The sequence below is a fragment of the Papaver somniferum genome, unplaced genomic scaffold (genome assembly GCF_003573695.1).
Source record: "Papaver somniferum cultivar HN1 unplaced genomic scaffold, ASM357369v1 unplaced-scaffold_22, whole genome shotgun sequence".
NCBI lineage: Eukaryota > Viridiplantae > Streptophyta > Magnoliopsida > Ranunculales > Papaveraceae > Papaver > Papaver somniferum.
The window spans coordinates 2,210,858-2,235,596 of NW_020632152.1; the positions used below are offsets into that span (position 1 = coordinate 2,210,858).

General features: G+C 36.7%; 2 protein-coding genes across 2 annotated transcripts; both read right to left on the reverse strand.

The window, feature by feature from the left end:
* Positions 1 to 419: 419 nt before the first annotated feature.
* Positions 420 to 2,576, reverse strand: LOC113340554. The gene is made up of 7 exons (XM_026585685.1): positions 2,412 to 2,576; positions 2,172 to 2,258; positions 1,703 to 1,906; positions 1,455 to 1,619; positions 1,285 to 1,347; positions 996 to 1,142; positions 420 to 893 (listed from the first exon to the last, which is right to left on the reverse strand). The coding sequence occupies exons 1-7, from the start codon at positions 2,574 to 2,576 to the stop codon at positions 504 to 506; spliced, it is 1,221 nt and encodes a 406-aa protein (XP_026441470.1). The 3' UTR covers positions 420 to 503.
* Positions 2,577 to 3,987: 1,411 nt separating this feature from the next.
* LOC113340555 lies at positions 3,988 to 8,460 on the reverse strand. Its single transcript, XM_026585686.1, has 2 exons — positions 8,301 to 8,460; positions 3,988 to 4,530 (listed from the first exon to the last, which is right to left on the reverse strand). The coding sequence occupies exons 1-2, from the start codon at positions 8,394 to 8,396 to the stop codon at positions 3,988 to 3,990; spliced, it is 639 nt and encodes a 212-aa protein (XP_026441471.1). The 5' UTR covers positions 8,397 to 8,460.
* Positions 8,461 to 24,739: the final 16,279 nt, after the last annotated feature.

Sequence of the window (24,739 nt, forward strand, 5' to 3'; positions counted from 1 at the left end):
TGTCCATAACCTCTTTGGATGAAGAACATGAAGATGAAAATCGAACAAGATAATAGATTGAATTTGACTGCCATTTTCCGTACTTGTTGTTGCTGTTCTCTCATTCTTTGGGATTTTTTTCTTCTACTGATTTTATCATGAAATGTATGAGAGGCCAAATATATGAGATTCTCATGTACATTGAATCCGATGATCTAATGTAATTTTATTTTAGGGATAATGCATTAAATGCGATGATTTTGTGTAATCTATTTTGATGATTTAATGTAATTTAATTAGATATACGAATGAGTCTGTCTTAGTGTGTCTTGTCTTCGGGGCAGGGTGTTCAACAAGGTGACCTTCTGGGTTCATTATTGGATAAAGAACTAGCATTTGAAATTTGTACAGAGAAATAGAAGGATTTTAGCTGCCATTTTTAAAACAACAAAGTTATTACAATCTCAAAATTAATATTATTATTCCGGTGGTTTCCATCAATCTATAATCACATTCTCATTATACTAGTTACAGATACCACCAGGTCCACCATACGCCATAGTGTTCCCCGAACCCGCTAACTGACCAGCAAACTTAATATCATAGCATTGCGGTGGTGCACCATTTATGGTTCGCACTGTGCGTGGATCTAGGTTAGCGGGGTTTCCCATCTCGTTTATATACTTCATTTGCCTCATGAAAGCTGTCTTCTTATAGTCTAGAAGTTGAGGTAAATATCCATTTCCCATCGGCGGACTTGATGCTTGAGATAATGATCCTGCATTTCCACCAAATCGTACAGCTGATGCACTGTTTCTTAAATGTGTAAAAATCTCAGCCGGCCAGTATCCTACATCTTCAGTGTTCTCAGCATTCGGTCCTACGCTTAACCACCAGTCACCAACTTCTTGAACCTATATATCAACGTATGAAAATTTTCAGTAAATCTTATGCATTTACAGATGAATAAGAATAAAAATTACTGGCGAAGAAACATATCTTAAGTACGGCCTTACCTGGTATACCTTCAGATACACATCATATATTCTTTGCCCATATATTGACGACTGCGTAAACGAATGTTCTAAATGTATGTCCTCACTGACTTGAACGAAGCCTTCGCACAACATATTATAACAACCAGTAGTTTGTTGTCCAACCTTCTGTAAAATTAGTAATACGAAAGAATTGGTGAGGAGAATTTGAGTTTAGAATTCAGATTATACGACAAACAAAAGCTATATATTTATGTATTCTATGTTGGAGAAGAATGTAAACACAAAAAGAACTAATAATAAAACTTACAACACCCCAATAACCAAATAGTCGAGTGCGACTATCACCAGCTGCGAATACGGAAGGACATTTCTGAAAAAATTTATGGCATAACCCAATAAAGTGAGACCCCTTTTTGTTAAGCAGCGATGATCAAATCTGACATAGTAAAAAGAGAAAATGAAAAAACAAAAGCATACCATTATTCCGAATTGAATACTATTTATTTCCGGTTGAGTTGCATTCACAATCCAAATCTGAGAAGTACTGTACTGGTCAGGTCGTACTGTAAGGTTATGTATAGACATAGAAGCCGCGGCTCCGAAATATTTTTTCCCTCGGATGTCTTCTACTACAGAGACAAACTACAACACACAACTAATCAATCTATACAATCAAATGAAATGAGCTTATCATTAGAATGCATAGAAAAAAATATATAACTCACATTGTTACCGATGTTAGGATAACCGTTTGCATCGATTGGTTCGGATTTTTTTGCCAAATATTTAGCGTTAATCAAGTCTTCTCTAGTTGTTCTGCGAATAGGTACTGTCCCCGAAGGACAACGTGCCCTTTGAAGCCCACCAAAGATAGAGGATGTTGAAACATTTTTACTTTTTTTGTCTCCTGGAATTGAGCTTGGATTCATCTATGTATATTTAAATGTCAAATTTATCGGGATATCACTTATTTTCATCGTAATCAATTTAAAATTGTATTTGTCTGGTAAAACAATATGGAATAATGGACCTATATATATAAAAATTTGGTTCCACTTTCATCATGTGAAGCAAAAATTCTTATAAAGGAAGTTACTCTTGAAGTCTGTGAGTTATAGTGACTTATGATCAACACGAATTCAATGAAAAAGAGCTGATATAAACTATCTGTACACGAAATGATTTTTATCTTACCCGGATTTTATGATCCTTGAGCAATGGATTATCAAGTGCCGGTTGCTTATAAATGTCTATGCAATCTATTATGTCACCAGCCTCAGTCTGAGATACAGGAAAAAAAATACATTAGAAAGAAACAACTGACATGAACAATGAATTCAAGAAAACTACTCGAAGCCATCTTTATCATAATATCTACCAGTGTAAAATCATAAGTTAAACCCCTGAATACGAATTAGAGCATAGATTACTTACTATAATGGTTTTAACTGGTTTTTTGTTTAAAACTCTTAGCTGTCTCTCAATTTCCAAATCATCTTCTTCTGCTTTTGGTATGTTTTTCTTTCCATCTACGTAGTGTATAAGACTAAAAGAAATTAGGACAAAGAACATGAGGAAGCTAATTTGTAAATATTTCATTGTATCAAGTAGTTTGATTATGAGTTCGATATTCTAATTATGTGGTTCGTTCGATTTAATTATATAGTTTTTTTTGTGGCATGAATGTGCATTAAATGAGAATCAATACAGATTATTTTGGGAAAATAGTCTTACACTCGTACATAAAAAGTAACGGCCTAAACGAATAAACGCATCTAAATCCAAAAATACCACATAACATTTTGCCAGATAATCTTAGAAACCTATAGACACGTAAATGACCATGGAAACAAGAACGTGAAGGCTGCCAATTTTTATTATTACGACAGAAAAGCAAGACGTTAAAGTTGGAAAACAAAGGGATTACTCAGCCCGTGTCTCAGACACTAGTATAGCGAAATGTTGAAGTATAAACCATACAAATGTAATACAGACTACATGGCAGCACTTAGCAGAGAAACCATTTATGCTTAAGTTGGCCTGAAGCAAAATCTCCAACTCCATGACAAATTAGATGAGAATCTTTTGGTAGAAATTGTAGTTTTGTTGGTACTAATGAAATTGAATTTGGTTTTGGGTACTGAAGGACTAGAAGATTGAACCATCTCCCACATCACTTGTATGTCTGGATATCCTCTGCACGACTCCGTTTCGTCGTACGTACAATTTCGCCAATCCATAATCCTTTCCACTTCACATTAATCATAGATACATAAACCAAGTAACCTTTCACGTTTATCAATCTAAATAGAGATAGAGAGATTAGAATTGTATTGGAGTACAATCTTACCTTTTTTCTTACGGGTAAGGCGAGAAGTTATAGGAAAGGCGAAACGCTTTGAACGAATGAACATGCCGGTGTTCTTGAACCAAAGCCAACTCTTCAACCTCCCAATGACCATTTCTTCTATCTTGATATAATCTCACTTGCTTCACTTCACTAGCTAGTTCACTTACATATACACTCCCTCTCTTAATCAACATGCCCTTTCATTCGTCCAAATAACAAAACCAAATGGTTTTGAAATCACGAGACAACAACTCCTAATCGACGTTAAGGAAGGTGAAGCTTTTAACTTGCACACTGTACAAATATTTCCCCTTTGTAGTGTTGGTTGATCTCCCATTGCCTCACAATTTCAAGAACAATAATAAGGTTATTGTTGTCATTTCGGTATAGCATAAACTTATGTGGATATATTGGATTGGAAAATAATTAGTAACTAAGACAGCCATAGCATGAGTTGAGAGCATTTTTTTCTTTGATGCGAAAGAGATGATTTATTGACCATGAATAAAAAGTTTGTCTGACAATAATTGGACCTCAACATTACTATAAGGATAATCTAACCAAACTCTAGAAATTCTAAACTTATTGCTGAATTTTGCAAGTTCATCAACAATTTATTACACTTTCTTGGGACAAAACATACTTTCCAAGGTTTTTTTTTTAAAGTAAGATATATTTCCAAGCAGAAAGTTGATTCCTTGATTCAGACCTATTTGGAATCAACTGTGTAGAAGTTGTTCTGCTGGTGACTGAATCTTCAGAATTAACAGTCTCTGTAACGATTACAAGAGAGTTTTGATTGTTACATAGTTGTTGTGTTTTGACAGAGTAAGCGATTGAAGAAAATAAAAAAGTAGGTACATAATTAAACCAACATGCCGTCAAGTGTTCCCTTCTCCCTTTCTTTGCTATTAAGTCTGCAACCTTGTTGGCTCGCCTGTCGACATGTTTAAAGCCCAAAAAAGAAACTAATTCAGATGATTCTGATTTAACATCTTCCAGAATAGGTATACTCTTCCATTGAACTGAAACTGATTTCCCCTGCAGATAGTTGATAATGATTTGATTGTCTCCTTCTATGACCAGATTGTGTAGATTGTTCTGATTAGCCCATCTGGTAGTATACAGAAGAGCTAGAGCTTCTGCTTCTTCTGTTGTTGATGCTCTGAAGACTCCCATTGCTGCTCTTTGCATGTTCCTAACCTATTACGAAGCACACAACCAAAACCTGCATCAGCGAATTTTGAAACCCAAGAGGCATCACAGTTTAATTTTAGAGTATCTTTTGCAGGAAAGTTCCATTGCTTAAGCATCACTGTCTTAATTCTAGGTTGTGTTGTGACAATGTTAATAGTTTGTGGATGCCAATATGCATAATGCCTTGTGATGTCTACAACAAGTTGTTAGGTGTTCTTTCTTGTTTTTCAAACACACGCAAGCATCTTTCTTTCCATATGAACCAACATTTAGTTGCATCTAAAGCCATAGATATGGAGTTTATGTCACCTGTCAACCATTCATTGTACTTATCTAAGAAAGAATTATTATTAGAGATAGATTTTACTCCCTGTGATGCCATAGGTGGTAGATTCCAAACTGCTTGAGCATAAGAATAATCAAAGAACAGATGGTAAGTTGATTCAATTACCTGTTTACAGAAAATACACTGAGTTTCCACATCAAGAACTGAGCCTAATTTCTCTCTTGTTGGAAGAGTGTTTTGCAAACACTTCCAAGTGAAAGGATTTATTATTTGTGAGGTATCCATACGCCAAAGACCCTGCCAAAATCTTTTAGGCTCGGTAGAAACTGAATCGATAGGATTGAGCAATTTAGTATATAAGGATTTGACAGGAATTCACCATTTCTGGTGAGCATCCATCTCAGTTTATCTTTTTTCAAGTTTCCAGTATTGTTGGTGTAGAGCTTGATGTTCAAAATTTCAGAAACTAAACAATTGTCGAAAAAAGAGTGTAACAATGATTCATTCCACTTCTTTGTGTCATGATTGATCAAATCAGACACAAGTGATATATTGCAAAATCTGGTAATTGAATTAGCCATAGGTTGGTCCCTAGATGGTATCCATTTGTCGTCCCAATGGTTTATAGACATTCCATCTCCTACTTCCCAGAAACTGTATTTCTTAATATGTTATATTCCTTGTAGGATGCACTTCCAAATCCAAGAATCCGAAGACTTGTTTTTGGAATGTAAATCCCCTGTCTTCTTAAAGTATTTTCCCTTTAAAATTTTTGCCCATAAGCCATCTGGTTTACTAACTAATCTCCAAGCTATCCTACTGATCATAGCTTGGTTTACCTTATTAGCTTCTTTAAACCCCAGACCTCCTTGGTTATAAGCTTTCCCCACCAAAAATCCCTCTGAATGTCATTTATTCTTTTGTAATCTTTTTTGGTAAAAAAAAATACCTCATAGTAAAGATAGGCATGCTAGAAAGTATTGATTTGTTTATCTTGCTGGACTGTGACAACACTTTAGCTAGCCAAGTTTTGACTCTTTGTTCCATCTTCTCAATTATGCTATCAAAAGATTTCAGTTTTGATCTATCAACAAATAAAGGAACTCCTAAGTGTGTATCTCTAATATTGATTTTCTTTATTTTCATGAGCCTAGTTATTATTCCTTGGTGTTTACCATGGACTCTCTTGCTAAAGAAAAGACCTGACTTGGTGAATTTTATTACTTGCCCTGAAGAGTCACTAAAAAGATTTATGGCATCTAAGAGGTTCTTACAACTGCCTAAGTCATCCTTAGTGAAGAGGATAAGGTCATCAGCAAAAAACAAATGAGATATTGGTGGAGATGTTGGAGTAAGCTTAGTTCCTGGGATCTTTTTTAACTGTTTCCAAATGGCAAAGTAACCTAGAGAAAACCTCCATACATAGGATAAAAAGGTAAGGGGACAAAGGATCCCCTTGTTTGATTCCTCTAGAGGGCATAAACTCAGTACAAGGATTTCCATTAAGGAGTACTGAGATAGTTGAGTTTGAGATTCATTGAGTGATTAATTCACACCAATGTTCCAAAAAACCAAAAGATTTGAGAGTTTTTATCAAAAATTTCCAATTCACTCTATTGAATGCTTTAGACATATCTATCTTAGCACTTATGTTACCTGTTTTTTTCCTACTTTTCTTCATAGAACGAACAATCTCATGAGCTACAATAATATTATCTGAGATTTTTCTGGAGGATAAGAAAGCCGACTGTAAGGAGAGATTATCTTTTCCAAAACTTTTTTAAATCTGTTAGCCAAAAGTTTAGCAATCACCTTAAAAGGTGTGTTGCATAGCCCTATTGGCCTATAATCTGCTGGTGCTTTGGGATTTATAACCTTAGATATAAGGAAAAGAAATGTTTTATTTAGGTCTTGGTGTAGGTTTTTGTTTATAAAGAAATCTTAAACTACTGCTATCAACTGATATCCTACTATCTCCCAATTGTGTTTGAAGAAGCTTACCGGAAAGCCATCTGGTCCCGGGGCTTTATTAGGTTTTAAATTTTTAACCACATTCCAGATTGCTTCTGGAGACGGGGTAGCAGTTAACTCACTGTTTTCTTCTAAGGTAATACAGGGATGAACGTGGTTGAAAATTTCCTCATTCATGGAATTAGAAGTCTCGGTAAATAAGTCTGAGAAGTAGATGTTTAGGACCACTTCAATTTCCTTTCTAGAAGAGACCACATTGTCATTCTTATCAGTTATACAATCAATGTTATTTCTTTTCCTTCTCTTTAAAGTGGTAACATGAAAATTTTTTGTATTTCTTTCTCCTAATGCTATTGTGTCATTCCTAGACTGTTGTTTTGCTATATTCTCATGGACGTCATAAAGTTTTTCTAATTCTAACATCTTTTTATCTACCAAATCGATATTTATTGTAGTCATAGGTTTGGCTGCTAAGTGATCTATTTATTTAAGAAGGACCTTAATCTGCCTATTAGGTTTCCCAAAAATATCCCTTTTCCAAGAACTAAGGTTTTGTCCTACTGCCAATATGTTTTTTAAAAGGTTATCAACAGGTGGTAATTGCAACTCATTCCAAGACTGTTTTATGAATTCTATACAAGTTGGTTCTTTTATCCAAACATCATATAATTTGGAAGTAGGGATATTGCTGGAGTTTGAAGAGTTTAAAGATAGGCATATTGGTCCATGATCTGAACCTATTGCCACCATGTTTTCCAGAGTTGACTCATGAAATTCTAAGGTCCACTCAGCATTTTCCATAGCCCTATCAAGCCTCTGCTTGATGTTAGCTATGCCTTTCCTTTTATTGCTCCAGGTGAAGATGTTACCCTTAAAGCCTAGGTCTTCTAGTCCTGTTCTATTCAGTAGGTTTAAAATAGGTTCTACTTTTTTCAATCGAAAGGTAGACCACCCTCTTTCTCTTCACTGTTGAAGATAATGTTTAGATCCCCTATAACTAACCATGACATATGATTTGAGTTAACCCTATAAGCTATTTCTTCCAGGTATTAATCATGTTAAGGTTCCACTGAACCACTTCAAAGTGAAAACCATCCACCCAAACGATTGCCAGACCACCAGCTATACCTTCTGGGTCTACAAGTGGGTGTTTGGGAAATGATTTAGTAAATTTTTCATCAAGCTCCTCTGAGACTTGGTTTCAGATAAAAACAAGATATCAGGTTTTTCCAAGTTAAGTGATGAGTGCAAATGTTGTTGTGTTTTTTTTTTTTGTCCACATCCTTGTATGTTCCATGCTAAGATTTTCATGGCCATTATCCATAGGAAGACAAACAAGGTATTCGACAGAAGTAAAATGCAGATTATGATTACACAGCCTAAGTCAAAGTTCAAAGATAGTTCACAGAGATAAGCAGTATGAAGTAAGTGCATAGCCAGAAATAAGAGGAGCAAGACAATATAAGCTTGTGTTATTGGGAGATTAAATATAAGAGATTAAATTTCAGAAATTGTGTACCTGGATTCCCTTGGTTGTTTTCAGTCGGAGTAGCGGATATAAAACAGATTGATCTTCATGAACGGGAATAAAAACCATTAGAACGAGTGATCTCATGGGGATTGAACAACGTTCAAATAATTGAATGTGCCAAATTATTTAGCCTAAAATCATAACGGTACCAAAACACACTTAATGGATTCTCCTATTAATGAAGTCTAGTTCTCAATCAGAAGCCAACACCACAAAGAAACTCTAATTTCTTACTCAACTGCAAAAGCCGAAACATAATTTTATAGTGATCGAAACTAAGATGAGGAATCGACACCCTCAAAGATAAAACACAGATAATTGAATCTTCACCGGCGATAATGAAGGGATAAAAAGAGGCAAGAAGTGGAACAAGCAGATCTCAAATCAGAAACTGATCCTCTTAGAGGAAAAAAGTCGAAACAGTCTCCCAGGCCGAAAAGAAAGACAGAAAAAAAATAACTTAAACAAACCAAGCGAGGACTTTCTCAAAGCCCACTATCCTACCATTTACCGAAATATAAGAATAAAGTAAAAGTTATCAGACCACTAACAATTGTTTCAATATCTCAAAGACAAAGGCCATTGTGGCCTCATCGTTTTAGAAAAAAACTTGCAAGTTAACTATCGTCCGTCGACCAAAATTATCCGACACTAAATCCGAGAGCTTATGACTTACTTCCGGAGCCTTAAACTTTCCTAAGGGATGCTAAGGCTAATCCTAAAATGAAAACAACCTCATTTGAGTTGAAATTTTTGCTGAGACACATAAAGTCGACAATGCTTAATACTACCTTCTGTAAGCATTTATTTATTTATTTTTTTGGTCGAAAGCTTCTGTAAGCATTACCAACGATTAACACCTAGAAGTATTTTCTCTAGGATCACACTGAACTGGACACGAATAGTTGTCTTTATAAACAACATCCAAGAACACTACCCTCATTTCCTTTTTCCTATCGAATTTCACCAACAACCACACTTATTGTTATCGAAGCATTTCCCCCAAAAGATTGATTTTTCATTTTCACAATCACCAAGTTACACATCCCTATTAAAGTGGCCAAAAAACTAAGAGTGACTTCTTTCCTTTTCGATCGCAACCAGCAACCACACCTTTAAGATGTAAGAGTTCTCCTAATAGACGGGTTTGTCATTTAAACAAACACTTGTTGCGCATCGTACCCAAATATTGAAACGAGTTTAAAGAACTCAAATAGATCACTGCCTCTATTACCACATCGAGCCTCTTATTCCAGATCTAATCCCACTATAAAATCTGAGAAAAACCAAAGTTGAGCTAGCAAAATTATAACAAGTAACCTAAGACTCTCGTAAGGAAATCCATGGATACCATTGTATCATGTTACGATTAAATCTAGAAAGAACAGAAATTTAAAAAACACAAGCCACAAGTGTTCTTTCTCAATCTTAAAGAAATGTTCGACGCCCTTCCACCCATTGCATAAAGAACAACAAGGATCATGAGGCCTGAAGATGTAGGTGAAAAAGTGGGAGTCTAACAACACCACCCAATATTTCGTTTAACAATCTGTATGGACTAATTCCGAACTACTTTGTTAGAAAATTAACTAGACAGTCAGACTCAATCTAGATAAAAAGTATCTCAAGAAGTTATTATCTCAATCTGTCGATTTGATCTTTACTCAAGCCAATAGAAACCTGCGAGTTTTTATCAAAGAGAGATAACTTGGACGGTACCAAAGACCAATGTCCAAGGATCAATCAATATCAATTAACAACCAAAGGTTGGATTTCCAATTGATGATCACGAACGCACAACCTGTATTATTTCAATTATATAAAATATAATGCGGAAAAGAAATAACACAGATAGGCCTGTCAATGGAAGAATATCCGTCGGATATTTAGAAATCCGATATCCGACATGTTAAGCACTACCGGATATTCAATATCCCATAATATCTTATTGGATATCAAAATCAGATATCAATTCCGATAGGCTAAGCTGTCGGATATCCGATAGTATCCGGTTATAACAAAAAGCTAAAAAACCCTTGTAAAACATTTTCATAATTGACACTTATGGGATATTTATCCGACAATATCCGATACTAGACTCGAAATTAGGATAAATTACAAATAAGTTCCTATATTATCGGATATCGGATATTAACATTTCGGATGGGGTCTAATCCGTTTCCGATATGTTAAGGAAGAAATATCCGATAAAATATCCAATCTGATATCCGATATCCGATAAAACGGATAAAATCCTATAGGATCTCGAATACTCGGAAACGGATACCGGATATCGGACAAATATTGACAGGCCTAAACACAGACACCATAAATTTTGTTAACGAGGAAACCGCAAATGCAGAAAAACCCCGGGACCTAGTCCAGATTGAATACACACTGTATTAAGCCTCTACAGACACTAGCCTACTCCAAGCTAACTTCGGACTGGACTATAGTTGAACTCTATCAATCTCCCACTGATACAAGGTACAGTTGTACTCCTACACCTCTGATCCTAGCAGGATACTGCGCACTTGATTCCCTTAGCTGATCTGACCCACAACCAAGAGTTGTTGTGACCCAAAATCACAGACTTGATAATAAACAGATCTGTCTCACATAAAAAAGTCTATCAAAGGATAAATCTGTCTCCTACAGATAAACCCTCGGTTTTGTTCCGTCTTAAGATATAAAATTAATGTGAACAGGAACCAATTCATAATCTGGTCTTATATTCACGAAGAACAACCTAGATTAATCAACCACCTCTTTACAATCCTTCCTGACTACACAAGCGGATTGTCTTGGAATCACAAACAGTGAGACGAAGATCTTTGTGACTTTTTTATCTTTCCTATCGGAGAACTCTCACGATCTCAAGCCAATCAATCGATTTTACTCGTACGATAGAAGATGCAAGATCAGATCACACAACTACGATAAAATAGTATCGGTATGGCTTCACAATCCCAATGAAGTCTTTAAGTCATTAACCTGATTTTACAGAAGAAAGTCAAAGGTTAATGGAGATCGACTCTAGCGAGGAAACTAGTAGCACACAGACGTGTGGGGATTAGGTTTGCTCAATGCTAGATGTCTCCTTAATATAGCCTTCAAATCAGGGTTTTTCCTTAGTTACAAATCAATCCTTATTCACCGTTAGATGAAACCTGATTTATATTCAAGCTAATATTTCTCAACCGTTAGATCGAAAACTTATATTGTCACACACACTTGGGTAAACGTTTACTGGGTTCGTGAAAATCATGCCCAAACGTGTACGTTCATGTTGGTTCAACATAGTAAACCAAAAGGTCAACCATATGAGCATTTCATATTAACCTTGTTCTTCTTCACCATAACTAGTTCAATTGACTCAAATGAACTAGTTAGAGAGTTGTTCAATTGCTATGAGATCTTATGTAATTACACAAGACACAATTGAAATAAAGATGATTCGATTCGATTGAATCGTCTCATGAACATTATAGCCACGTTTGGCGTAAAGCATTCCTTAGTAATTTAATGTTTCTTGTTCAGAGCACATCTTTAGATCATAACCTCTTAAGTTCACAAACAAGTTCGCGGACTTAATTTAATCGGTTGAGTTTTCCAAACTCAGCAGAAATTCTCGGTTCGAGAACTTCCGCCAGTTCCAGGACTGGGTTCACGGACTGAGTTCGCGGACTAAGCACACAAACGAGTTTCAGACTGAGTTACCAACATACGATTTCGAGATAAAAGATAAGTAATGAATGCTCAGCTCGAAATGTCAAGTGTGTATGATCTAGTTTATATAGCATACGATTTTTGTCTCATAAGAAGTAGGAGATAGAATAGATACACTTTTGAGTGATAGATAAGTTCAAGTCTCCACATACCTTTTTATTGATGAAGTTCCACGGTTCCTTATATAGATCTTCGTCGTTGTATGAAGAATCGCCATCAAGTCCTTGATCTTAAGAACACTTTTCTTATCCTAGTCCGAGACTTGGCTATGCAGGCTAGAAATCAAGACTCATAGCTTTGATCACTAACATTGACAAACATGCTTGAGATAGTAACGCATGCGAGGTTGACCGAGCTATGCTCTAACAATCTCCCCCTTTGCCAATTTTAGTGACAAAACTATTATTACATATGGAATACAAAAAAGATAAACTTTAGTGGATCCTATTCCATAGTCTAATCTTCAAGGTTCCCTGAAATATTCGTCCTTCCAAGTACTCCAATATTCCCAAAGGTTGTAAGTTTAGCATCACCGTTGTTGAAGATTCGTAGCTATAACAATGACAGAAATCGAGATTCTCGATCATTATTATACAGTGTCATAGTACTATTATGTAACATCAAAGTCAAATTGTATCATGACTTTAACAATAATACTATGGTGATATGTATCACTACCCCTTAGTCAATACTCCATATCGATCATGGAAACCACTCCCCCTTACAAAATTATCCGAAAACCATATGTATTTGTAGTGTGAACTATAATATGTCTCCCCCTTTTTGTCAATAAAATTGCCAAAGGTACAAGAATGGGATCAGAATGAGATTTCCACAAGAGACATTTTATATACTAAAAGAAGAAATACATACCAACTTAATTTAGATGCAATCATAAAGCCGAAGCTAAATGCATTCATCAAGGAGTTTTATGATACAAGATAACCCCTATAAAATTCCACAGCCGCACTCCCCGCAAGATATTACCATTAAACACAAGTTCAAAAGAACTCTCCCCCATTTGATGTCATTCCCGAAAGAACAACAAGAGCGACCTTAATTTCGAAAGAAAAAAATGATTTTTTATTGGATACCAAAACCATGAGAATGATTTTCTATATCCAAAACTCAACCAAATTAATCACAAGTAAACCCATGATTAATTTAATTGGAATACGCAACTAAATCAAACCACAAAAGTGACCAATTTAATTGAAGGTGCTCAACATAAGCAAACTTACGGAGCTACGACTAAGGTAATCATACGGAGACGACTAACTTAATCGTTCACATACTCAACATAAGGAAAACCTTACGGAGTATGCGACTACATTAACCAATAGAACATGATTAGTATAGCGGTTCATATACTCAACACAAAAATTTGTGGAATATATGAAAACTCAACTAGACTAATTACAATAGAACCTATAAATAATCCAATTGGGATACCAATAATCAAACTAATCACCGAAGTAATCAATTCAATTATTTTGGGCTCAACATAAGAAAACTTATGTAACCCCGACTAATTTCATCATAGAAAATGACAACCTTAACCTTACATGTACTCAACATAACAAAGAAAACTTATGGAGTAAAACCTACATAACCAAACTAGTTGATTAATTTAGTTTTTAATGCTCAACATATAGCATTTTATGGAACCACCAACAAGTCAATAAGAAGAATCGACTTAGTTGTATTGTGCTCAACATAAGACACACAATGGAGCCTTCACGGTAAAACATAATAAAATGGATCAATGAAGATCAATACCGTGGATAAGATACAAGGATCTATTCTATTTTCCATCATAACGACATAATAGACTTTATCCTTATCAAACAAAAGATTTTATCCTATTTTCCATCAAATACATGACTGCATAGGCGTAACTTTTGTAATTGTCAAAAGTGCATTCGTCCTTTCATCAATACGAATACCAATTCATGAACGACTTTACTTTTGACAGCATATGGGACCTTCAAGTTCACGGACGCAAACAATACATATCCCATAAAAAATTGCAATATCACGAAATCATAAAGATTAATACTGCAATAACAATTTTTGCCCTTAGAAGGTAGAATCAATCTTTTTCGCACGGATTTATACCAAGAGTGGTTACCAAAAGCGTATAAAAAGATTTCCTTAACAAAGTAGAACATACAAATTCATTGACGACTATGCACCATAGTTCACATGAGATGATTGTGAACACTCAAAAATATATAGCAATGTGAACTACTACCCATTCTCGAACTTTCTTCTTTGTGATTCACCAACATCAGTCTTGTAACAGCCACAAAATAGCTTAGAGTAGGATTTCTCCAAGAATCCCAGTTTCCAAGTCCAAGAGAATAGAACAAGTGCAACGAAACGGAGCAAACACGAATACCGACGTCAAGTATGCATATGGGTTTGCGAACTTAAACCCCTGGATTTTGATTTTGAATGTTGTTATGCATACTTGGTATGTGTATCATGTAGTCCAAACATCCCGAACTATTATTTTCAAACCTAAACATTTAAGGACCTTAAACACAGATCAAGTTAGGTAGAAATGAACGATAAGCAAGATTATTATAAGTATTCTAAGCAAATAAAAGTACAAATCTTGCTCAAGTTTATAGACATACCTTTTTATATGAATCCAATCGAATTCTACCGCCTTACCGAACATAATCTGTGTGCCCCAATTCTTGTGCTTCCCTCACCGTAAACAAAGCAGGGCATTCCTTGGTGAGGATGCACTTCCAACACAATCAAGTTGTGTTGGGGTGAACAAAGTCTTGGTCACCACAAGTGACCTTTGGATTATCATGAAAGAGATCGCTTTTAGAACTTTTCACATCCAAATCCATCTTCCCAAAGAACTCTTTAAGTTCCAGCATCATGGATTGGATACTGCTTTCTCTATAGTCATGGAACTTTCTGGGAGATCATTCATTTTCACACTCAAAATATCATTGACTTTCTTTGGTATCCACTTTTGAGTGCGTTTAGGAACGACCAAAACCTTCTTCCCATTACTCTCTTCAAGATTTTCCGGAAGAGAATTGGATTGACTATTCTTTTGCAAGTTAGTCTTTCTCCAATTGGGAGCATCAGATCTTGTCTTCGTCTTTAAGAAGTTATCCTTTTGATAACCATTAAGATTGTGAAACGGATTCGTATGACGTTTATAGGCAAATCTAGGCTTATCACAACACTGATTCCTTTGCCTAAGGGTTGGACAGTTACAACATGTAACGTTAAGAGGATTAGTCTTAACGTATGATCTTGGTTTCACAACTTCTTGTGATGCCCAAACAAGAACATCATGAAGTTTCTCATTCCTTATACGGAAACAACATCTCCTTTCCAGGTGACCATTATTTCCGCAATAGTGGCAAACATAAGGAATGTTCTTACCTCGATCTGTATGTGCTGACTTTGGAGGTTGATATACTTTGCTCTTTCGAACCTTAACTGCCGGTGAAGGTATTTCACTTTTGCCATCAGTGGAAACCTTTTGCTGAGAAGTATCACTAGCCTTGACAAATTTTACCTCTTTGCCATCAGTGGAAACCTAGGAGAGTTTCCCAATCAACAGTTTTTCCATCAAGAGAATGTTTAGATATTTACTTAGATGTGACAGTTCTCTCAGGTGAATCCAAGCTTTTAGAATCATCTGGTAGTTTCTGAACTGGTACATTAGTAGAGATAGACTCGTCCATAATCAGATCGCTAAAAACACAGACTTATAAGGTATTTAATGTGTTTTCCAGCTCTGATACCAATTGAAAAAGCGGGGGTCTAACAACACCACCCAATATTTCGCTTAGCAATCTGTATGGACTAACTCCAAACTACTTTGATAGAGAATCAACTAGACATTCAGACTCAATCTAGATAAAAAGTATCTCAAGTAGTTATTATCTCAATCTCTCGATTTGATCTTTACTCAAGAAAATAGAAACCTGCGAGTCATTATCAAAGAGAGATAACTTGGACGGTAACAAAGACCAATGTCCAAGGATCAATCAATATCAATCAACAACCAAAGGTTGGATTTCCAATTGATGATCACGAACACACAACCTGTATTATTTCAATTATATAAAATATAATGCGGAAAAGAAATAACACAGACACCAGAAATTTTGTTAACGAGGAAACCGCAAATGCAGAAAAATCCCGGGACCTAGTCCAGATTGAATACATACTGCATTAAGCCACTACAGACACTAGCCTACTCCAAGCTAACTTCGGACTGGACTATAGTTGAACCCCTATCAATCTCCCACTTATACAAGGTACAGTTGTACTCCTACGCCTCTGATCCCAGCAGGATATTGCGCACTTGATTCCCTTAGCTGATCTCACCCACAACCAAGAGTTGTTGTAACCCAAAATCACAGACTTGATAATAAACAGATCTTTCTCACACAGAAAAGTCTATCAAAGGATAAATCTGTCTTCCACAGATAAATCCTAGGTTTTTTTCCGTCTTAAGATATAAAATCAAGGTGAACAGGAACCAATTGATAATCTGGTCTTACATTCCCGAAGAACAACCTAGATTAATCAATCACCTCTCTACAATCCTTCCTGACTACACAAACGGATTGTCGAGGAATCACAAACAGTGAGACGAAGATGTTTGTGACTTCTTTATCTTGCCTATCGGAGAACTCTCACGATCTCAAGCCAATCAATCGATTGTACTCATACGATAGAAGATGCAAGATCAGATCACACAACTACGATAAAGTAGTATCGCTCTGGCTTCACAATCCCAATGAAGTCTTTAAGTCGTTAACCTGATTTTAGAGAAGAAAATCAAAGGTTAATGGAGATCGACTCTGGCGAGCGTACTAGTAGCACACAGACGTGTGGGGATTAGGTTTTCTCAATGCTAGATGTCTCCTTTATATAGCCTTCAAATCAGGGTTTTGCCTTAGTTACAAAGCAATCCTTATTCACCGCTAGATGAAAACCTGATTTAGATTCAAGCTAATATTTATCAACCGTTAGATCGAAAACTTATCTTGTCACACACATTTGAGTAAACGTTTACTGAGTTCGTGAAAACCATGCCCAAACGTGTACGTTCATGTTGGTTCAACATAGTAACCCAAAAGGTCAACCATATGAGCATTTCATATTAACCTTGTTCTTCTTCACCATAACTAGTTCAATTGACTCAAATGAACTAGTTAGAGAGTTGTTCAATTGCTATGAGATCTTATGTAACTACACAATACACAATTGAAACAAAGATGATTCTATTCGATTGAATCGGCTCATGAACATTATAGCCACGGTTTTCATAAAGCATTCCTTAGTAATTTAATGTTTATTGTTCATAGCACATCTTTAGATCATAACCTCTTAAGTTCGCAGACTTAAGTTAATCGGTAGATTTTTCCAGACTCAGCAGAAACTCTCGGTTCGAGAACTTCCGCCAGTTCGCGGACTAATCACACAAACGAGTTTCGGAAAATACAACAGAAATTCTCGGTTGAGAACTTCCGACAGTACGTGGACTGAGTCTGCGGACTGGGTTTGCGGACTTTGCAAGCCAATTCCACAATCCTCCCGATTTCTCTTGATCAACAAAGTTCGAAAACTTCGGTTCAAGGAATACATGGTTATGTAATCTAAACTCTCATTTCAATCATTGAGATATTCTCATAGGACACTATGTAGCCGTTATTCATAGACCGATTCACGTCAGAGCAATTCTCAAAGTGATTGAAAATTTCATGACTTTCGTCACTAGGTGAAGATAAACCTGATCAAAGCGAAACGCTTTACCAACACACGATTTTGAGATAAAAGATAAGCAATGAATGATCAGCTCGAAATGTCAAGTGTGTACGATCTAGTCTATATAGCATACGACTTCTGTCTCATAAGAAGTAGGAGATACAATAGATAGACTTTTGAGTGATAGATAAGTTCAGGTCTCCATATACCTTTTTGTTGATGAAGTTCCACAGTTCCTTGTATAGATCTTCGTCGTTGTATGATGAATCTCCGTGAAGTCCTTGAGCTTAACTACATTTTTCCTACCTTAGTCCGAGACTTAGCTATGTAGGCTAGAAATCAAGACTCATAGTTTTGATCACTAACATTGACAAACATGTTTGAGATAGCAACGCATGCGAGGTTGACCGATCTATGCTCTAATAGTAGGTCGACCAATTTCAATCTCAGACAGGAGACAAGCAACACAGAGATTTTTGATATATTATTCAAATATCAAACGAAGTTAAAATAAACTAATGATGCTCAACAACATTATTACAACAGATGCTCGACATAATCCTTACCACTAGAAATCAAAAATTACCAGAAAAAAATGATGTTCAACAACATCCTTTCTGCTGATGCTCAACAGCGTCAAGAACAAAATCAAAATTCAATAGTAGCAAAAACACAAAAAAAAGGAAAACCCCTACTGGTTCCTTCGCATTCCTCCATGATCAATCTGTATATCCACACACCCCTACTTACTTAACTAGGGAATCCAGTTATAGAAAGTTACTCCATAAAGAGACGATGGAGAAAATTTTCCTTTTTGAAAAACACTTATTTGAGAGCTAAGAAAGAGGAGAGAGAGGGTTCTGGTGACATGCATCTAGCAGAATAAATTCATTCTCCCATGTTATTGTCTAAGTTTCTTTGTTTATGTAGTTGCCAATCCCTTGAAGGTTTGTCTCCAGAATGACTTGTGCCAGCTGCAACTCCAAAACAACATGAATGAAAGCTAAGCATTTTGCTTCCTCTGAGTTTGCTATTCCTGCATAGCATTTTACGAGCCATCCACTCCATGTTCCTGCATGATCACGTAAGTAAAGTGCAATTCCAGTTAGACCAGATTTGAATCGCATGAAACATCACAATTAACTTTTAAAAAAGAAAATTTAGGTGGATTCCAATGTACATTTCTAGGTAGAATACTATGTTTTTATGTTCCATAATCTGAACATTTTTCGTTAAGATTCTCCATATAGCTTATAAAACTCAAAGCTTTCCTTGCAACTGTTATAGGGTCAAACTGAGTAGACTAGTTCACTTGGTGCTTTGGTTTTTCTCTGTTATACTTCTTTCTCACTCGTTCCACATACTTGTCCAGAACCTCTTTGTATGAAGAACATGAAGATGAAAATTGAACAAGATAATAGATTGAATTTGACTTCCATTTTCTGTACTTGTTGTTGATGTTCTCTCTTTCTTTGGGATTTTTTTTCTTCTACTGATTTTATCATGAAATGTATGAGAGGCCAAATATATGAGATTCTCATGTACATTGTGTAGTTGCAGGAAAACCTACAACCACACCCCAATATGACTATATGGTAGGCCTCAAAGATATTATATTTAAATGCAAAATGGTCCCCGGCAGCGGCGCCAAAAACTTGGTGGGCCCGGAAAGCGTATAAAATTAAGCGTAATAAAAACAGGCCTACAGTAATACCGCAAGTGCACGGTCGTCGGTTGTAGCTCGTGCAAGTACGGGTCGATCCACAGAGATTGGGAGTGTTTTGTAGTTTCTAGCTATTTGGGCTCTAAATTGCTATTGGGCTATGAAGCCTTTTGGGCTTTGGACTTAGGGTACCTTTGGATTATAGGCTTGTTTGATAGTAAAATGAGCTTGGGCTTAGTTGGTCTTGAAGTGCATTAGGCTTTGGCCTTAAACTTAGGCTTGGGCTCAGTTGCAGCAGCAGCAGCAGTGGAAGGAAAAGGCAGCTGCAGCAACAGCAGGGGCACAAGGCAAAGAAAGCAGCAGCAGCAGCAATACTGCACAGTAGCTGCACAAGCAGTGCAAGTAAAATGAAGCAGCAGCAGTACTGCAGGGCAGAGGCACAGTAGCACTAGCAGTTTGCAAGGCAGTGGCCAAAGCACTGAGTAGCAGGGTAGGGAAGCAACAACAGGGCAAAAGCAACAGCACAAGTGTTTCTGGCTTAGTAGCAAAAGAGGAGTGTAAACAGTGGCTCTAGGCCAAATTGGAAGCAAACCAAAGAACAAAAGAATGGCAAAAACAGCAAAGATTAAACAGACTAAAAACTAAACAGCAAAAGAAAGATGACAATGAAGAAAACAGTGTGAACAAGATAAATGAACCAAGGCCTAAGGCCAAGGGCAGGGATGTGGAGAACAAGTAACAAAGCAAAGCTAAGGCATTCAAAAAGAATGGGAAGAGAATTAGCTTGCTATGAGCACTAATTTCTCCCAATGCTCAATCAAATCAGTGCAACCTAAGCATACAAAAATGGAATGGCAAGATAATCATCTTGCTATGAGCACTGATTTCTTCCATTACTCAATCAATTCAGTGCTTCAAAGGTTTCTAGCCTAGCATTCTATCACTTCACATGTATCACAAAACAGGTATATTAACATTACATGGAACTAAACATGCATTAACATTAAACAGGACACATGTAAACAACATCTAACAGTAACAACACACATTAACAGAACACATGATTAAACAGGAGCAACAATTTTAACAGGAGCACATTTAACAGGAGACAAACAGGATATGAAAACAGGAAATTAAAACACAAATTGCAATAAAACTGACAGAATTTAACAGAACTTGAAATTAAAATTGAAACCCTAAATTGAAATCTATTGAAATTTAAGAACTGAAATTAAACCTAAACTAACCCAATTTTGGGGGAATCTCGGCTAGCCCAAGAACACCCTTAAATTGCTCTACACACTCTCTATTTATAACATACAAAATACCCAATTTTTGTGAACCCTAATTTTGAAATTAGGGTTTTGAAAATACGAAATTTACTCACCAAATCCGCTGAATTGGTGGTGACCCATGCCTCTTCTCTTCTCTCTCGATCCTTCTCTGCCCTCAATTTCAATCTATAGCCTCATCTATCTCATCAACTCTTCACGCCTAGGGTTCCAGCGAGAAAGAGGGGTGATGGGCTGATGTAATAGATGGCTAGAGAGTAGGGGGATGTATTGGTGATTGAGACAGAGGAGTTGGTGGTAGAAATGGTGGTGACAGGAGCGATGGATGATGGAAGTAGCAGGTGAGGTATGGTGGTGGTGGTAGTTTCTCTGCAGAGGGATGGAGAAGAAGGAAGAAGTCGATAGAATGGGAAGAAGGGGCTGTTTGGCTAGGTCATAGGGTTCGGTCACTATGGTGTGTAGCGAGATCATCGAGTTTGATGTTCGGCGAAGCTGAGCGGTGGATGTTGGAATTTGGAAGGAATCGAACGGCGTCAAGGATACTGGATTAAGCGACCGTTGGATTGCGAGATACAACGAATTTAACGGCACCAGATGGAGTTAGGTGCTGTAGTGTGAAGCAGGATCTTCAGACCTCGATGCACTGACGATGCTGCGACCATTGGATGTAGATGGATCCAATCTGACGGCTACAGGAGAATGGGCTTTGGGTCTTGTTATTTGGCTTGGGAGATAAGTTGGGCTTGGGATAATTCTGAGCCCATTTCTTCTTGTGAGAACAATCTCTTCCTTGCTAAGCCCATTGCTAGCCTTTTGGTCTTGTGCACAACATTCTTCGCGGCTTCCTTGCGTAATTTCTCTCGGCTTTTCACTACTTTTCTGCTCTTTTCCGCTCTGCTATTCATCCAAACTTTATTTATTACCTAAAAATGCAAAATTAAGTAAGAAAAATATTTATTCTTGAAAACAAAGAAAATACAGAATATGGGATAAAATGTAGAATTAATGCACAAAAGATGAGTTAAATGCCAAGAAAAATATATAGAAATATGCACTTTTTAGCACTCATCAAATACCCCCAAACCTGAATTTTACTTGTCCTCAAGTAAAACAAAACTAAGGAAATCCTAACTATACCAATGTCGCTGGTCTCTCGAATGCATTTAGCGTATTCACTAAGCCTTTTAAACCACGAAGTGTCCCTAGTGGACGAGTGAAGTCTCGTGAAGGTTTGCTTAGAACGTACCTACAAAGTTCTAGGTCAAAATATAAGCTCAGATTCCATCAAATGTGACATGTGCAAGTCAGTTAAGCTCACATCAAAATGGAGATGTCAATCTAGCTATCGAAGGCACAATCCTAGCACTGATAACAAAAAAAGACATGTGATAAGAGTGTAAAGTGTATCTACACATGTGTAAAGAAAGATCTGAAGTTATGACTACTAATCACCAAGAGATAGTTTCTCAGGCTAAGAACCAAGGTCGAAATCTAGCTAGCTGTCCGGAGTTTACGAGAATTGTGAATGAGTTGGAGGTATTTCACAATTACTCGCGTTGTACATCAATGGCATACACCCTTCCTTGCTTATTACAAAGAAACAACAAAATGACTATTTACATGACTCTTATTTACATTTACTATTCTCTTTTATTTTTGGAACAAGAGATGATGGAATTGATAAATACTTGATTTTTTTGTATTTTTCTGATATTTTTTTTTTCTTTTTTTTCTGAATATATACATCGTTTTTTTTTTTTTTTTTTTGAAGAAGGAAACACTTTTGATACAAATACAAAAGGAAACAAAAAATTACATGACACTTTGCAAGAGGTAGCCCTTTTTGATGCACCCAGTTAAATTCGATGGTTGTCTTTCTTAATGTAACCTCCACCTTCTATCCCAACCAACCAAAGAACAAGCTAGTCAAGTTTCGTTCAGTATTCTAAAGTGATTGGCAATCGTAACTTCCTATCAAACACCTTGAAGATCGAGGCCATACATGTATTGGTAGATCGTGCGCGTGCAAATTTCTTATCACTATGTGAATTGTGCTAGAATCAGGGTGCCTAAATATCTAGACTAAGACTCCTAATAAAAATACATATTTGCACAAGAGTCAACATTTCAAGGTAAATGAGCTCCATTTTTATGATTTTTTTTCAATTTTTTTAATTTTTTTCAATTTTGATTTTTCCAATTTTTTTTGGAATTTTTCAATTTTTTTCAAAAAGATGGAGTTTGTTTTCAATTATGACAAATTATCATGGTATCTACTCTATACCCCCAAACCTAAACTAAACATTGTCCTCAATGTTTCAAAATATGGAAAGAATTAAAATGCAACATATGGAAAGGGACATGCTGAGTAGAGTAAAAGGAGAGAGAATACCCGATTTCGGCGAAAGCAGAATTAAAACTCCGTTATTCAAGGCAAAAATCCAACATATTTCAGCCGAGATCATATTGGATTAGCAAAATATATACAAAAGGAAATTTAACTAACACATTATCTACAAGAAGATTTGGTTTTTTTTTTTTTTTTTTTTTTTTTTAATGGGATTGGACTTTTTGGAAAAAATTTGGTTTTGTTGGGAAAAGACAAATTTTGGTTTTGATGGGAAAACGAAAAAAAATTTGGTTTAAAAATGGGAGCAAAAGAATTTTTTTTTTTTTTTTAAAAAAAAAGAAAATAAAATTTGGTTTTTGTATGGGAGCAAGCCCACTGTTTGTCCTGTGTTTGCTTTGGCTCCGCTTGGTTGAAAACTTTTGGTGGAACTGAGTCCAAAATCTCGGCCTAGAATTTGGGTACTCGGCCCACTAACGAGTTCAACTAGCGTGATCGGTTACAAGCTCAGCTAGGTTTAAACCCAGAGTCCAAAATACAAGTCCAATGAAAGAATTTAAACAAGCCCACAAATTAAACAAATACAAGCCCACAAATAAATTATTACAAACCCAACAGAAAATAAGAGAATCCCAAAAATTGGCTTTAATATTACAAGCCCACAATTAAAAAATTGGAAGCTCACAATTCGGGTTCTCTTAAATGGGTTACCTTTTAAGCACAACCCAGCTGCTCTGATATTGTTGCAAAAACCCAGTTGGGCTTTGGTTCTTTTCCTTGGTGGCGTCCCAGCAGAGGAAAAACAGGTTCAGAACAGCAGGTCCAACAGCAAATGAAGTGAAGCAGATGCAAATGCTATGCAGTGAAATGCAAAATAGCTAAGAAAAACACAAGAAAAACACAGCACCAATCCCCGGCAGCGGCGCCAAAAACTTGGCAGGCCCCGGAGATGTGTGAAAATTAAGCGAAATGGTCCCCGGCAGCGGCGCCAAAAACTTGGTAGGCCTCAAAGATATTATATTTAAATGCAAAATGGTCCCCGGCAGCGGCGCCAAAAACTTGGTGGGCCCGGAAAGCGTATAAAATTAAGCGTAATAAAAACAGGCCTACAGTAATACCGCAAGTGCACGGTCGTCGGTTGTAGCTCGTGCAAGTACGGGTCGATCCACAGAGATTGGGAGTGTTTTGTAGTTTCTAGCTATTTGGGCTCTAAATTGCTATTGGGCTATGAAGCCTTTTGGGCTTTGGACTTAGGGTACCTTTGGATTATAGGCTTGTTTGATAGTAAAATGAGCTTGGGCTTAGTTGGTCTTGAAGTGCATTAGGCTTTGGCCTTAAACTTAGGCTTGGGCTCAGTTGCAGCAGCAGCAGCAGTGGAAGGAAAAGGCAGCTGCAGCAACAGCAGGGGCACAAGGAAAAGAAAGCAGCAGCAGCAGCAATACTGCACAGTAGCTGCACAAGCAGTGCAAGTAAAAGGAAGCAGCAGCAGCAGCAGTACTGCAGGGCAGAGGCACAGCAGCACTAGCAGTTTGCAAGGCAGTGGCCAAAGCACTGAGTAGCAGGGTAGGGAAGCAACAACAGGGCAAAAGCAACAGCACAAGTGTTTCTGGCTTAGTAGCAAAAGAGGAGTGTAAACAGT